The 17,413-nt window shown below is 40.2% G+C and overlaps 1 protein-coding gene across 1 annotated transcript; it reads right to left on the reverse strand.

The window, feature by feature from the left end:
- Window positions 1-4,322: 4,322 nt before the first annotated feature.
- Window positions 4,323-12,459, reverse strand: psmc1b (proteasome 26S subunit, ATPase 1b). The gene is made up of 11 exons (XM_035144234.2): window positions 12,367-12,459; window positions 11,789-11,842; window positions 11,325-11,421; window positions 10,809-10,933; window positions 10,514-10,699; window positions 10,104-10,232; window positions 9,192-9,288; window positions 8,106-8,295; window positions 6,437-6,588; window positions 5,513-5,667; window positions 4,323-4,654 (listed from the first exon to the last, which is right to left on the reverse strand). The coding sequence occupies exons 1-11, from the start codon at window positions 12,367-12,369 to the stop codon at window positions 4,520-4,522; spliced, it is 1,323 nt and encodes a 440-aa protein (XP_035000125.1). The 5' UTR covers window positions 12,370-12,459; the 3' UTR covers window positions 4,323-4,519.
- Between the last annotated feature and the right edge of the window lie 4,954 nt (window positions 12,460-17,413).

A 17,413-nucleotide genomic window follows, 5' to 3' on the forward strand; every position in this document is an offset into this window, starting at 1 on the left:
GCCTGTGTATCCCTCCGCCGCACTAGCACCCACTTCCTTATTTCAATTCAGGGCTGTTGCAGCAAGAGAAGCAGGCCTCCTCCTCTTCCTCTTCCTCTTCCTCTTCCTCTTCCTCCTCCTCCTCCTCCTCCAGCAGGAGACATGCCAATCACCGGGGCTCGAACTCCTGCAGTGCACGGAGAGCATCCTCACACTCACGTTCCACTGCACGATGGCGAGGGTGCAGTGCACGTTTAAGTGATTATATTGTTATAATGGTTCATTTGTAGGATCATGATGATCATGATGCACATGCAGACCTGTAGAACATCACTTAATCAGTGGGTGCGAATAAACACACAGGAGACTTGGTGATAAATGTGTCCCATGGATGTTTCCAGATGTTACCATTATTCCCCATTGGTGATTTCACTGTATGATCACAACCTGGACGACATATTCTGCTCATAACGGTTTTGATATAGTTTATTGTGCGTAAAACATCGCAGACTGACATAACTTGACAAAAAGCAATATTTATATGGACTTTATTAGGTAGGCAGAGCTTTTAGGTCCAAAGTTAATGTATAATGGTTTGCATTTACACTATAATTAACTTTTAGTGTGCTAAAACCCTGAAATGACTTATCATCATCATCATTGTCATAATTTTTCTTGCCAAGAAGAAGATAGTCCCATGTATTAATGACCAGGGTACACTGTTTGTCCTCATTTTATATTTTTTTAATTTTAAATCAGTCTTGTACAGCAACTGCAAAGCTTTAGTGTGAATTTCCTCCATTTGTACTCATAATAGTATAGTATATCATATTTTTATAATTATAATTCAAGGATCAAATATATTACGGCAAATGTAATCAATAACTTATACTGTTATCCCGGTGCACAATGTTGGACATTCGACATATTACAAATATATAAACAACATTATACCATAGCTCCTAAAGTTGCAATCTGTTGCCATTATTGTTATAAGTGAGTCTAACATGACTCAGTCCATTTCTTGTTAATGATCTATTTGTAATTGTTTCGCCATGTGTAGCAGTTTGGAACTATCAAACTCAGGCTTGGATAAAACTTCTCTTTAAATGGAGGCAGATAACTGTGAGAACTTCAGTGATATATAGATTAAAACATATTAAATCTCCAGTGGTGCATTCTGGAGCTGTCACCTATCTGCCTGATTTATTATTAGTCCAGAGAGACAGTCAGCTTCTCCCAGCACAGGGAACTAGTTTTCAGCCGCGGAAGGATACCTCTAGTGGAGGAAGCAGCCTGGTTGACACCGGAGAATTTGCGGTGCCGGTGTGTGAGGTCGTCTCTGATTGGTCGCTGCAGACCTGCAATATTATCCTCTATGTGTCGGCCGCGCTGATTGGCTACACGGGACCTGCATTGCACCAGGCAGTGGCACTTGATGGGAATATAATAAATATAAATACGGTCATTTTCAAACCAGCGTCGCTTTGAGCGCCGCGTGTTTTCTGCCGTGTGCGTATTCGTGTTTATTTGCATGTGTTTGATGGAGACGGAGGGAAAAGGCGACACGCTTTCATTGGTGCGGGGAAATGTTTGATAGGCTCTTTATGGGAAGTGCGCAGATTTACGATTGGCTGCTGTGAAGTGTGGTCGGCCTGCGTCAAATCAACTGTGGAGCACAGCGGTGTTACTGTACGTTTATATAGACACACTCAGCCGCAGCCATATATATATATTATATATTACTACGTTATATGAATCTATACAAGACGGAGCTGTATAAACACTGAGGGAGGAACAGTGACGACGCAGGAAATATATATAAATATATGTAGATATTAAAGATTAATTTATACATGCACACATTTATTAAACATGTGTATACATGTACAGTATATGTTTATACATTAATACTAAACTATGTGTGTATATGTATATACATATACAAAAAGTATGTCTATATGTATATAGATAGAGATATTCATGCACATATATTTAAGATAGATATGTGTGTGTGTGTGTGTGTGTGAGACAAAAGCACCTCTCAGTGGACATAGTGTTGAAATCATGAACAGTTGTTTACAGCAGGTGGAGTAAAAAGATGACACGTTAAAACTATGTCCATGTTTCATATACAGTGAATAAAGACTAACTATATATTTGAATCAGTGGTATATGTCAGTGCTGTCTGATGGAGCCGTTATCATAGCTTTGTTTTCAGTTTGATAAATATAGATGGATTTTATTAACAAATGAACAGAGAGATAAACAGCCTCACAAAGTGATAGTGTGTTATACTGTATACGTTGTCAAGTCGGTGAAATGTATCACTGTTCTCTAACAGTAAAAATAAGTGAATATATGTGGCAATGGATATGACGGTAAATATATACTATAAACCAAACCCAGTGCTTCAGTGGACCTGTTCTGGACTGTTCCAGCCACTGGAGTCATTATCAACATGTATTGATTAGCCTGTACATACTAATAGTAGACTTTGTTTTATTTTATTCACTTACCTTCTTTATGCATTATACATTTACTGCATGTGCTGATATACCAACCCTGAATATACTCACTTTGTTTCAATTACATAACCATATGATCATAGTTACCTGGTGAACCCATAACGAGGGCCCGAATGCAAAGAAAAAAATGAATTGATCTTTCTTTAAATTATTATTTGAATTGAACTTTTTAAAGATCTTCCTGATATTTATTCAAGCACACTGTAAAAAAATAAAAAAAACCACTTGCAGTTCATAGAGACCAGGCTGTTTGCCGTCCTCTCGTCAGGTCAACTAACTCTAACTCAAGCTGAGCTGTTTCATTTGTTAATCTACTGGAACTAATCGGGGCTTCTTCCTGAATTTGTTCGGTGCTTTTGCCCTGTTTAACAGGAGGAACGGCTCTTACATAAGCATTTATACGTTTCACCCGCTCTTCCTAAACCTCCTGCTGTCTTTAAGAAGGATGAGGAATATAGACTGAGGTATCTGAAAAGCTCATAACGCACGTACAGAATTGTTCCCTTATCATTCATGTGTTTGGAAATTTCTCGTTTTCATAACTAGGCTCTTTATTTGCATTTATTCAGAGATTACTAGAAGACAACCTGCGCACACACTGGCTGACCAATAATGTGAATGTGGCATTTCAGAGAACGCCAGCACCGTGGTCAACCTCAACGTATCATCCCCCATCAGTGTCTGAGCGCTCATGGGGGCGTTTTAGAAATACCCAACCCAGAGTTAGCCTTAAGCTGACAGGGCAAACGCCTCATTAGAACGCACACTCCTCTTCTTGTTACCCTCCCAGCCTCTCTGGCCCAACACGCCACGCTTGATTTAAATGGTTTTTTTTCTTTTTCTCTCTCTCTCTCTCTCTCTCTTCCATTTGCTGAATGTGCTGTGATGTATGAGCTGCATCTGAAATGCGTGACTGATTTAATAAGGAGCGTTTGTGAGGAGGGGGCTGCAGCACAACAGCAGCAGCGCCGTTCTCACTCGAGCCCAAAGACGGCCCTGCAAAGTGGTTGGATGCCTGCTGCATGGGGCCACTTTCTGCTGAGCACTGAGTTACACATGGCTCCACATCAAGAGGAATTAAATCAGCGCCGCTGTTCCCCACATGTCAGACTGCAGCAGTGGCAGCTTAGCTGGATTTACTTAACCAGGCTGTAATGACTTACAAGGCTGATTTGAATAGAAGACGGCGAAATCAAATGGCACTGGGCCCCTTGCTGCAGATGTGTACTAACATGTGCAGGAACACAAACATTAAACAAAACTCACTCTGATGTATCTGAACTGCTGAGGAACATTTTCCTTTAGACACACATAAGAGTGAAACATTAGTGCATTGACATTATGCAACTCCTGGAGGAAATGTCAGAGTAAAATGCTACAGTCATGGCGTTACATCTCATTGTGTAACCCTTAAGATTTAATTATGTGATTCTGTGCTATGGGTGGTTGTCATATGGATTATTACAGTAATCTGTGAATTTCTGTTAAAAAGGAGGCAACTGGCAATTTCTTCAGGCTTTCATCTCGCCTCTGGCCCGAGACGACAAACATGACTTTGCACATTGATATGATTGATTTTGTTTGTGACACTGAGGGCGACAACACAGAGACCAAACTAAATGAATAATTCATGTGATTAATTATCTTGAGATATTACAGCACGGAGATGAAGTCAATAAACTAGAATCTAATATAGAGCTGCCGTCGACAGATGCTGCTTCTGAACAAACAAGGTTTTAGAGGGCGCTGCCGGCCAAAACGCTTGTGTAAATGAAAAAAGGGCAAAAGTGATGACAAACGTGCCATCGTCTGACATTTTCTTTTTTACTTGTCATTTTATTTATTGTCTTAACAAATAACGGTAACAGGAGAGTGGGATAAAGCAGACACAACATGCACAAAATATATCAAAACTCTCTGGGGAAGACAGACAGCTCAACAGCTACATCCTCTCGTTCACACAGCGATAGACAGAGGCGGGGTGAGGTGAGAGAAACATAAAAGTTTGAAAGTTAGAGGTAAAGCCCCTCTGGTGTTCCCTCCTGCTTCTTGTACAGGACGTTCTCCTTGGATTTCTTGAAATCCTCGTTGGTGACTTTCATGCGGCGCTCTCGCAAAGCCATGAGGCCGGCTTCTGTGCAGATGGCCTTGGGGAAGCACAGAGGGGAGAGGACTAAGTGTCACGATCAAAGAGCACTTCAATAAATGGTTTTGTGAGAGAAAGTAATGATACATTACACAGAAAACTCAGCCCAATATAGTGGAAACAAAAAGCAGCAATAATAATGATTTTGTTTGTGTTATAAGTCTAACTTTTTTGTGAGCTAAACATTAAAAAAAAAAAAAAAATCTTATCTTATATTAAACAGAATGTGACTGTAGGTGGAATTTAAACTGTTGATTTTTTCACTGCTAATATTAATTCTTATAAAGACAATTTAAATGGACCACAGATCAGAACACAAGATGAACTTAACAGCCTGTGTGGTTTTCACTTTAAATAAACAGAAGCTTTCAAGTTCTTTAACACTGAGAATCCTGCTGAAAATCATTCATATTTTATGTTTAACAAACTACATCCAAGTTTCCATTTCAGCATCAGAAAACACTAGGAGCTCACTCAAAGTGTCGTTCTACAACATACCACATGAGGGCGGCAGAGTTAAGTTTATGAATGGAGACTTGAGTTGAAAGTAGCTGCTCACTGAAAACACCTTAAACCCACTGTCACAGAAACACAACAGAGGTAAAGTAAAAAAACAGAAAGCATCTCCAGCTAAAGCACCAACCATATTGATTAAAGCACTGTGATGTAAAGATAACATACCTCATAGAACACTGGGAAAACTATGATTGGAAAATATCATATTCTATTGGCCTAACTAGTATGTGTGGGCTCCTTTCCACTATTTCTGTGGTCAATAAGAAAGATAAGAGCTTTGGGATTATGGCAATGAAGAGCAGATAAAAAAAATAATATTTTACAGTTAAGAATCGGCTCTCACCTTGATGTCTGCTCCTGATAGGTCATCCTTAGCCAGGATGAGGTCATCAAGGGTGACATCATCTGCGACTGTCATGCGGCTGGTATGGATGGAGAAGATCCTCCTCTTGGTCTTCTCATCTGGCAGTGGAAACTCGATCTTACGGTCGATTCTCCCTGTGGAGGAGGGGGAGAGAAGAAAACAACGATATGACTTGACTGTGTGCAAACTGGTCCAATGAAGAGGTTCTTGACATTTTCACTCAAAACCGATGTGATTACAAAACAGCAATGCACTATTATAATCAAAAATCTCAGAATTAAGAACGTTCTTTTGCCTATGACTCAACCCCAATTTTTAGTGCAGTAAAACATCTGAATGGCACTGTTCAGCTGATAATATATTTAAGTGCACTATCAGTGGGAGTCAATGAATAAATAAATATCGGTTAATGTTTAGTAGGGAGGATTTTCAAATTGGCAAAAACTGTGAATTCTTCTCAATCAGGAAGACTTTTGCACTGTTATGTAAATTAATTTATTGTATTCAAATGACCTCTGTATTTTAAGAGGTCATTTGGTCATTATTGGTGTTATTCTTTAACACCAATACCATTTCTACTTCCTACCATGACTCAGCAATTCATAAATGCCAGTCAGTGATACTGTAGATGCGTGAGCCGACAGCCAGTCAGGGACCAATAATAGGCAGAGTCAAGGGACGGTCACACATAATCGAATGCAGCAGTGGCGAACGTCCCCCCTCCTTTTCACTTCCTATCAGTGCGAGCGAGGGGGCGATTAAAACGTTCACGTCCTATGACAAAGCAAATCTGCAGCATGGCTTCACATGAAGTTTATCTATGGGGAACTTTGACTTGTGACATTCGCACGCATTTCGTATATGTGTGACCGGGCCCACACACGCGATCAGACTTCTACTGACCAGGTCTGATGAGTGCTGGATCCAGGGTCTCTATCCGATTGGTGGCCATGATAACTTTCACGTCTCCGCGCGAGTCGAAGCCGTCAAGCTGGTTGAGCAGCTCCAGCATGGTCCTCTGGATCTCCCGCTCGCCTCCAGAGTTGGAGTCGTACCTGCACAACACAGTCATGATTAAACATTCATGGAATCCACTGAGTTGGCCTTGGTCTTCTGACTCCATAGACATCGAGCTTGTCCGTCATGTGGTCTTGTTATCACAGACACTCTTAACGGAGTCTACTCCATGTGAGCCACAAGCTCATTTATTATTAAAGTCAGTCAATATCCAACCACAGACATGGACAGGCTCATTCATTTACACCAGCCAATATTCTGTTTAACAACACTACTGTCTTACACTTCTGACAAAGAAAAACAGACAAATAAAGCCTTTGATTTGTTATTTTCGACACCATCTGTTCAATTTCTTTCCAAATGATAAAAAAAATGTAAAAGGTAGCCTCTGTATTACATCACATACACCTGTAAAACAAACTGCAGAGTTTTGATGTGCATACTGAAATTTGGATGAATAATACAGGTATACTTTGCAGTTTAATAAGCCTACAACACGTTAAAATCAGAAACAGACAGAAACACAATTTCAGTTGGACGAGGAAAAAAACCCTGCGACGGTTATTCAACCATAACTATTCCTAAGGTACTGTAGGAAACATTCACAAAAATAACTTGGTCATATTTCCTAAAACTGTCGCTATGATCTGACCCAAGTGCACGAGGCAGGTAATATTAGAAAAGAAAAAAATCGGACTCCTCTTTCTCCACCCACGTCTCTAAACCCACAATCAGAGCCAGGAGCAGTGTCTGACCGAGTGTCAATCACTGCTCGTGCACAATACTCCCTCTCTGCATAACATCCACTCGCTTCCACCATCACTCGGTACAGTTTGACCCATTAGTGAAACAAACGTAATGGATGAGAAACAAACCACACATGACTGCCTTTTACCACTTTCCCAGCAACTGCACACACAACACACAACTGAAATGGTAACAGTAACGTTTTCTACAGGAACAATGCAGGCAAGCTAACATTAGCTTGTTTCTGGTGAAGGCTACTGGTTAGCATTGCTATATTTGAAAGTCAGGAAGTACCCAGACAGTCATGTTGGCGGTTTGGTGTTTGTCTGATATTTTTGTAAGTCTGTGCTCGCACAGGTGGGTGTTGTCATGTTTTACTGTGTAGCACGAGTTAGCCACATGTCTGTGTCACAGGGAAAAAGCCCAGCCAGCTGCAGCTCTCATGTTACTGTGATGAAGCAGCTTGGCTAACTTAAGCTTGAATTTGCTGGTGGTTAGTGTCACGTTTTTGCAATTGCAAGGTTGCTAAAAAATCGTTGTGAAATGCCCAGGCAGTCTGTGTTTTTTTTTTATATCTGAGACAGTTTGTGCTCAGGAGGAAGGGGGAGGAGGGGTCTCACAGTTAAATTTGTTGAAATTCCCATATTCTCTCACTCCTGTTTTCAAAATCCTACACACTAGGAATTTGTATTACATACAGACACAGCCAGTTGTCAAACTCACTAATCCAACATGAGGTCATCCACCGCTGACTCCTGCTGAGCACATCTCAGTTTTTTACAACAGTTTACAGTAGCCTGCTGTTTACCTCTTGGTGCCGATGGCGTCGATCTCGTCGATGAAGACGATGGAGGGGGCATGTTCCTCTGCCACCCTGAAGAGCTCTCGGACCAGCTTGGGCCCATCTCCCAGGTACTTCTGGATCAGCTCTGAGCCCACCACACGCAGAAACGTGGCTGATGTCTGATTGGCTACGGCCTTGGCGAGCAGGGTTTTACCTGGCAGACACATGACAGAAGCAAGTTCAGTCAACACATCTCAGCATTTCTAGGTATGCACACTTTATTCCCACAGACAACTTCCACGTCCTTGACACTCTGCACTCTGCTGTTTATTATTCTAGCGGTCTGATGCCTGTATGAACATCATTGATTTTTAGTAGGGATCAATAAGAATTCACTGACTAGATATTGGAGTTTTTAAAAATTTAAATCAATTTGTGACCAGAGAGTTTTCAATGGGGACATCTTCAATAAAGGGCTAAAGTGAAGAGCTGTTGAACAAAATGTCATTTCTTGCAACTTTTGAAAAGACAGACCTGTACTCATTTGATTTTTGAAAGGTTTTGGCTATTTTCCATGATATTTACACAGTGGAATAACAGAAAGTACGCCAACCCCTTTGATTTATATGGTCATAAAATGTGATCTGATCTTTATTTATGCCACATGTACAGACAGACGCAATGTTCTTGAGATAACACAAATTATTCTAATCTTTTCTGTCTTATTTGACTCTCCCTTTATGGAAACTCCAAATTTAATAACTGGTTAAAATCACTCCCACGCCTCTTTGGTGGCATTTCTTTTTTGTGAACTTCTTGTCTATAACCCTGATGTTAATAAGCTGCTTGGATTTCGTTAATGTCAGGGATGCTCCCTGTGTGCAGAGAGGATGAAGGGTTTGAAGTGGAAGTGGGTACTGAGAGGGTATAAGGGTTGTTTGAGAAAGGGCAACTTTGTCAACTGTCTGTCTGACATAAGCTGATATTTACTCCAGTAGTATCTGGTCGTCCCTGTATTCCTGCACCGAGCGACTGGCTGATCAGCACCAGGAAAGTTGCAGGGTTGGTAATGAAGGTTGGAAGGATATTAGCTTCTTAAACCTGTCTTACCTGTGCCAGGTGGACCATATAGGATGACACCCTTGGGCGGCTTAATGCCCATCTCTTCATAATACTCTGGATGTGTAAGAGGCAGCTCCACTGACTCCTATGAGAAACAACAGAAAACTACACAGTCAGCCTCAGCATTTAGTAATGATGTTGAACTAATATGAGCCAGCAATAATGGGAACTTGAATAGATGTGCATCCAGTCTACCTGATTCAAACTTAATTTGGTAACTCCATGTCACACTGTGGCATGTAATAGATTTAAAAGGGTGCTAAAAACTCACATTCTGTAGGCGCCTTATGCTACAAACAAAAACATTGCATTTAGCTGTATTGGGGACAATATTCAGTCTTTCAAACAAACCCTGCATACAGAACAAGAGCAGAGGATTATGCTTGAGAATGTATTCTTTGCAGAACTCCATTACAAGAGCAGCACCTGAATATTGTCCAGCGCAAACATTCAAGTTATCTGGTTTAAGAAAGACTTAAAACATTTTGGATTTGGTGAATTAATTAGTTTTGTAATACCAATATTTCATTTCAAATACAAGCACCTTCCCTTCATCACAGATGATTTACAGACATGACGCATTCATAACACCACCGCATAGCACACCATCTTTACATTTATTACAAAAATAAAAGACGTTTAGCAAGTGGTTGCAAATCATTTGATTTCCCACCCCTTGCATTATGGTTTTTGACATAGGTTTATATCAAGTTCTATGTGGTCTGTTAATTACTTTATAGGTCATATATCAAATTTAAAATACATTTTTAAAATGTAAGGTAGAGTTTTGTGGCTTCAATTCATCTACTTTGTTGGTTTTCTTGGTTTCATATCACATTGAGCTGAAGACTTAAAGGCTCCAACTAGAAAGACCTATTAGTGTCTTTATGCAAACTGTACCTTGATCTCCTGGATTTGATTGTCCAGTCCTCCAATGTCAGCATATGTTTCTTGTGGGGCCTTCTCCACCTTCATGACTGTTACCAGGGGATCAGTGTCGTCCATCAGCACCCCAATCACAGCATGAACCTAAACATACACACGATACACAAATGACAGTCAAATCAAATTATAATAATGATTGATGATACATCAATTAGAAAGGTGGCTGAAAATTTGTAACTAATCTGTTAAGTGTATGTGAATTGTGGAACCCTTGCTGGTTAGTCTGATGGATTTTAAGTTTAAGTACAGCTGGTAGTTAAATGAAAAACATCAAATGTCAAAAAGCCGCTAAATGTTTCCTGCTTAATATCTTGAATCATAAGCAGATAGAGATGATCCTAAAATAAGCGTTATGATTGATTGACCTTGTGGTTGAGCAGGACGGAGCAGCCCGGCTCCAACAAATCCTTATCCACAAATGACAGGATGCTGACGTAATGCTCTGATCCCACTGAGGTGGAAACAATTGCGTGGTTGTCGTCAATGATTTCCTCCAGGGTGCCCACAGACATAGGTGTCCCTCTCAGGTCGTCCACCTTTGACCTCTCCTCCTGTAAGAAAGAAACAAAAAAGTCAAGAAGTTAAGAAATACTTTCCCTGTGTTTGACCCAAAATAGGTAGCACCAAATAATATGCAGTACTAAGGCCACAATGGCTGACCTCCTGCTTCTCTTCCAGGGGTTTCATCTGCTCCTGGTTCCTGATGAACTCCTCCTCCATCAGTAGGTAGTCTTTGATACGCTCCTGCTTCAGCAGCTTCAGGCGGCATTGAGTGTGAGGGGTGACTAAAAGACAGCACATGTAAACATTACATTAAGAACATATGTAAACGCCAATTTGATACTGTAACAACAACTTTGTTCCTTTTGGCTTGAATTTGAGGTTTAAAATACATTTTCCTTTGTTTCTCTTTCATTCTCTTAATATTCAGCAGTGTCATGTAAGGAGTTTTCTCGGTTGTATCCACTGTACTTATATATAATATTTTATTATCACTGTTGACTGCAGATATTTAAAGAACCACAGTGGTCAACTTTTTAATCCAGAGAAAACAACAAAGTGTATGAGCAGTAGAACTGAGAATTCAACACTTCCCATAAATGCACCAAAGAAAACAGACACTAAACCAGACAGATAAAATATTTCTTTAAACTACTTGTCCTTTCAGTTTCTTACCCAATGGTAGTTTGCTGGCAGCATCTGGTCCCTTTGTCTTCTTCTTTCTCTTACCAACTCTGGTGGGAATTGGAGGCTCGTACTTCTTTTTCTTATCCTTCAGTTGGCACACAGTGAAATGACTTGCGTTAGAGTCGGTAACACGTCGACTACAGTGTTGACATTTCACAAACATTCAACAAAAAACATGCCGAGTACTTTGTTACCTTCTCACAAACAACCACACAAGATCTCACATGCTACGGTCACTTTTGTTATGCTTTATGTATAGAGGCAAACAGTGAGAACAATAAAACATTGAAGAAACTATTTGGATAAAATATGATGAATTTACAACAAGGTGTGTCAAACAAGGCTGCTCTATTTGCAACATACACGTAAATGTATCATTAGTGATAGTTGATAATGTCAGTGTTAGGCTAGCAGGTTCAGACATCAGCTAGCAGAAGCTGTGTCATTCTCACCTTGTCATCCTTCTTGCCTCCTCCTGGACCGTGGCCTCCACTCTGGCTTTGTCCCTAGAAGAGTTCCAGACACATGTTATTAAAAGTGAGCACAAGATGAACCGAGCAGGTTGATCGAATCGGTGCAGACAGTGAATTCCTGTCCAGCAACTCATTGGCTAAGATGTTTACAACAGAGTTAGCTCACGTCGCCGTTACCGACCGGCTAGCACAACTTCAACGCGTCATCTCGTTTGATTTGAAAGGCCGATTATAATAAATACACCGCCCTCCACTTATATATGTTGTATATTAACATTAAGAGTGTGAGCTATTTCTACACAATGGATGGCTTCGCTGTAAGCAGCCAGGTTAACGACTGCTGCTAACGGAGAAATGCTAATGTCGTTAGCATTCGGCCAGTGGACTCTTTCCTCTTTTAAATTCAGTTTTTACAACACAAATGAAACACAAAACCATCCGAAACCGCGCAGAAGCACGCGTGCTAATATGTGCAGCTCTGTGTAATGTTACGATGCCGAATAATACGTTTTAGTATCATAAATAGGAGCCGCAGGGAAAATTGCTTGCTCACTTACCATAGTGACTTGTCGCTCCTGTGTGACGTCAGAGCGTACGGCAACACTGGGGGACAAAAGCTCTCAGACGCTGACTATGCTGACTATAAAAAAAGCGCTTGTGTCATTGGAACAAATCACCACTAGGAAGCGCATGAAATATGTTTTTTATACAATGTATTGCAATACAGGGCTCACAATAAAGTACTTTAATAAGTATATTTAAATGACCCTGGTTATTGGCACATTCTGTAATTTTAAGTCAAACATTAGACACTATCACGAATTGAAATTAAAATTGTAGTAATATTTGGACCACGCATTGTTTAAATTGAACAGTACAGACACAACTGTAAATAATATTTATGCTAATTAAAATAAAACTTATTCTTATTTGAATATTTCAAACGAACCATCTTTATTCTCCACTAAATTGTGATTTAGTGGATTGATGGATTAATGTATAATGTGATAATATCAAACCTTCATGTCTTGATGCTTTGATCTGCAGGTGATCTTCTACAGTTCTACACAAATGTAACAAAATAGGTGAACTTTGACGTATGACTTTAAGGGCAGCTTGCTCAGCACTGCACAAGGTCGTGATGTGGGTGCGCAACAGTAAACATGATGCAATAAAGCCGCAGACATGATACTGTTTTTCTCAATGCAGTCATTGCTCTACATATGTTTGACTAGCACCACATACCATCTGGGTCTCACAGCCTTGTTGATCACACAGACTGTTTAATTGGCTCACTTGCTAGTTAACCTCCCCTGTCAAACTCTTGCACATGATAAATCAATAATTATGCACACAACACTGACAACGCATTCCTCCCATCCTAATTAAGTCATTAAGGTAATTAGCTAATTGTGACGGGGTGTCACTGTTTGTGTAGCTATTCCCTCTGGTGCAGCAGGATGGCATTTACGCAACGCCCTAGTTTGACAACCACTGATCTTAACAGGACTATCACATGCATAGTGTCTAATCTGAGTATACATATACTGAAAGTATAGTATTGCATTCATATTTTTAAATAATGTTTATAATATTAATAGACTTATTGTAAGTAGCTCTGGAAAAAAGCATCAGCGAAATTAAATGTAATGTAATGTAATATATAAATCCTACCCCCGACCCCACCCCCAAAATAGAAAAATGCAATAAGGAAAAGAAATCCACTTCACTTTATTCTCAAAATCACATATGATTTTTCACTTGGAGTAAATTTCAAATTGTCCCCAGTCCAGCAGATACGACAGTGGTCGTCGTGACTCACGAAAAATCTTCTTTGTATTTGTGCGTCCGTGCAAGTCTCACTTATAAAACACACACGTACTGTATTTGTCCACACACGGAAACGCAAACAGATTGGAACACACAATCATTTGTTCAAAGCTATTATTATCTGTGTAGGCTCAGCTTCTCTGACATGGTCCCTGATTCTCTATTCAGCTATCTTTTGTGTGTACACTTCAGTGTGTGTGTGTGGGTGTGTGTGTGTGTCTGTGTGTGTGTGTGTGCGCGCGAGCGTGTGTGTGTGTGTGTGTGTGTGTGTGTGTGTGTGTGTGTGTGTGTGTGTGTGTGCGTGTTGTGTGTGTGTGGTGTGCAGCATGCATTGGCAATGGCAAGGCAACATGTCTCTAGTGTGTGTGTCAGATAATGTGTCTGAGAGTGAGATTGTCTCAGAAAGAGTGGAGGCTTTTAGATTCAATGTATTTTTGTCTCTTTCAATATTCTGTGTGTGATATTGGATTCTAGTATTCAGGGATTTGTTCATGTCCGCGTTATTTTCTCCTTCTAAACTGTGTATGAGCGGACCTGCTCATAATGTAGGTGGCTCCTCAGTGTTGTTATCGATTGATGAGAGTACCATGTTCACAAGAAGGTCAAATACATAAGGTCAAGTAAGCTCGTACATAAAATGTAATAACATACACTATAAACTTCAATTTTAAATTCAATTTTCAAAGACTAAAGCTGCTGAACTGATCACTCTCCCAGCCCGGTTGCCTTTAGTAATTTTGAATACATATTGTTGTCAAGCTTTCTTTTACTTGCTCTGCTCATTTCAAGTTTTTGATCATAATGTTTATTTTATTCCTCAAAATTCGTAGTCATTGTTGAAGTAATGGGTCCTTCACATTTCTACCTGGTGACCTTCTTTCCGATTATAACCACTTTTGCCGGCAGATATTATATTTCATCAGCTGCAGTAAACTGGCTAACTGAAGTCAAGTTCAGACTATACCACTTTCGAAGTTATCAGATCCCCATGCAGGTCACACTACACAACTCGCTGTTTTGTGATCGGGAGTCTTGCAGTCATAATAAGTTCACACTACAAGAATGATTGACAACAGGGGGTCATAAACTGCACAAGCTTCCACCAGGAGAGACCCCTGACTAGTACGTCTGGTCTCTAAACTAATTTAGCTTAGTTTCTTGCAAGGACGCTGGAAGTAGTGGTGCTGAGGGGGCTGCAACACCCCCTACTGGCAAGGGGCTTCAACTGCAAAGCAAAAAGTCGAGAGTAAAATGGCAGTAGGCCTACTTTTTTATATAATATTTCATTTCATTTCAGAATATTCAGTGTATTTTCTGTGCTGCCAATCTGATGCACAAATGTGATAACACAAACTGAAAATATTCCAGTGGTGGAAAAAAGTGGGTTAGATTTGTCTTAAAGAAAAATCTCTCATTTCTTAAATAGCCATTAAAAGCCATATGTTTGCTCTCTGGTATAATGTAAAATGTATCTCAACCACTCAATTTAATGCAAAAATCTTGACTCAGTTGCATTGTATTCAATATAATGTCGTTCTATAGATATTCTCTTGTAGCACCCCCATCTTTGACTGACTTCCAGCATCCCTGGTTTCTTGACTTCTCTTGAAGCATTGCTATCCATGCTCTCTGCCATGTTTGTTGCTGTTGTATTCCTCCTCTGGGTTTCCACCTCATTATACCACCGTCACCCCACCCTGCTCTCTGATTGGCTGTCACTGTTTCATTCAGCCTGCCATGAAACCAATCAGAGGAGGCGACGTGTCAGCGAGCCTCTTGAATCGCATTTTTTAAGTGTCCACACATGGGCTATTGGCATCTGCTGATTGTGTTGATCAGGCTTTAAATCATGGAGTGTGATCAAGGGAGTTGCTAATGTTAGATCCAATAGATTATTCGAAGACACCACTACCAGCTGACACTTTTACATTTCCAGCACACAATTTGTTAAAATGATCATTGATAATGATAAGGACACATGATATTAAGCTAAAAGACTGAAGCTACTGCTTCATGCATGGCTGGGGTCGCTGGTGTTAAATTCCCCAAATCCAATAAAGAGCAGGACTGCTACAGTTATCCTCTCTCTGATAGCATACAGGAGTGGCTCAGGCCTACTACAGAGGAACAGACTTTCACTTGTTAATTTAAGTAAAAAATAAAAAGGCATTAATCCATTAAACTGAAAAAAATGCAGATTTTCCTGTGAGTACGGCCCCATGCACTGTACTTTAACATGCTAAGAAATCCAAGGCTTGAAAGGTTTGCCTTGCTAGTTACTGTTGCTAAGCCAAAATTGGATAGCTGCGGTGTGTGTGTGTGTGTGTGTGTGTGTGTGTGTCTGTGGGGGGGGGTGTAGCAGATGATCAATTACAACTCGTATCTTTTTTCTTTACTCAGCTTATGTTTAATTAATGCTGCGTACCATCTGGATCTTCTTCTCAGTTTAGGCTGTGAACTGATTTTGCAGCCGATTACTCACAGACTCAATACTCTTACAACCACCAGAAATCTTTTTATTTTTTTTTTACTACAGAAATAGCAGCTTTGACAGGTGGTAATTTTGTCGAGACGTCTCCAACGGAGTTCGCCTCTGTAGGTCAGGCACTTAAGTCAGATGTGAAGCTCAGCTGATGACATGCGAGGTGGAACAACCTGGAGGATTCTCAGGCTGTAATTTCAGCAACCTCTTACATATATTCACAAGGAGCTTGACTAGAACATCACCTTAATCAAGCATAGTGTCTGCATGTCAAACTTGCGTGGAGTCCCAGCATGTGTGAATTTCATCTTGTGCCACATGATAATAACTGGTTTGCATGCAATAAAGCTTTGTGCGCAAACAATATGAACTTGTTCACACTAAATAAAAATCTTGTTCCTACTAAATCATTACCCGATGGTGATCAAGTTCAGCAAATTATTCCCGCTAATGACAATCATGCTTCTCCATACAAGAGCACAGCAAGAATGTTGTTAAATGAAATTAGCTGAGTTATCTCTGTTCTCTCTATGTGAACTCGTTAGAGAAGCATCTACAATTATCTATAATCTATTTCCAACTTTAATTATTTTGTGCACCCAAGATGTTTATCGTGTGCAATGAGGTTAATATCTTGCGAGTACAGGATAAAAAAGTATCACCTTTGGACGTTAGGGGCTCCATATTTCTGCTCGTAGCTGGTCACACATTCCGCTAAAATCAATAACTCCTCATGCATTTTATTAACACTCATCTTTCTGTCTCTGGTCCTTTGTCTTGACTGTATTTGCTGTGAATCCAGACCACGGCAAATACAATCACCTTACAGTTTTGAGCTAAAATCAAATAAGGAGACCTGGAGCTGTTTGTTTCACTGCATTTATATCAATACCAAACACCTCAAGGCCTGGACAGCATCGGGGCTGCTATGAGGCTGCTATGAGGCTGCACGGCAAAGCAAATCGAGGTAAACAGCAGTCTCACATAATAGGTTTCATCCCCAGACAGAAAATACTGCTCATTCAGCTTCAGATAGGTCTGTTTGGATTGTAATGATGTTCACTCTGGAGGCTTTGTCCTCTTCTTGTTGCGATAATGAAAGCGGCGCCTAAGTCAGTGGCTATGGAGCGAGATATAATGTGGCTAGGAAGCATTTGTGTGAATCATGAATTGTGCTTCTTTCACACCGTGCTTTTGTGTAATAACTACTGTTCGACACACAACCAGGAAACATCCATTTTATTAAAGCTATTTTCTCTCATTAACGTCCTTTACAGAGACAGGAACAGTGT

This window comes from Hippoglossus stenolepis, chromosome 20 (assembly GCF_022539355.2).
Source record: "Hippoglossus stenolepis isolate QCI-W04-F060 chromosome 20, HSTE1.2, whole genome shotgun sequence".
Taxonomy (NCBI): Eukaryota; Metazoa; Chordata; class Actinopteri; order Pleuronectiformes; family Pleuronectidae; genus Hippoglossus; species Hippoglossus stenolepis.

What these genes read in the sequence shown, in the direction of transcription:
- psmc1b (XM_035144234.2), bottom strand. An exon ending in CCCTGGAAGAGAAGCAGGAG is followed by an intron (nt 10,700 to 10,808) that starts GTCAGCCATTGT and finishes TCTTTCTTACAG; the next exon opens with GAGGAGAGGTCAAAGGTGGA. An exon ending in ATATGGTCCACCTGGCACAG is followed by an intron (nt 8,296 to 9,191) that starts GTAAGACAGGTT and finishes TGTGTCTGCCAG; the next exon opens with GTAAAACCCTGCTCGCCAAG.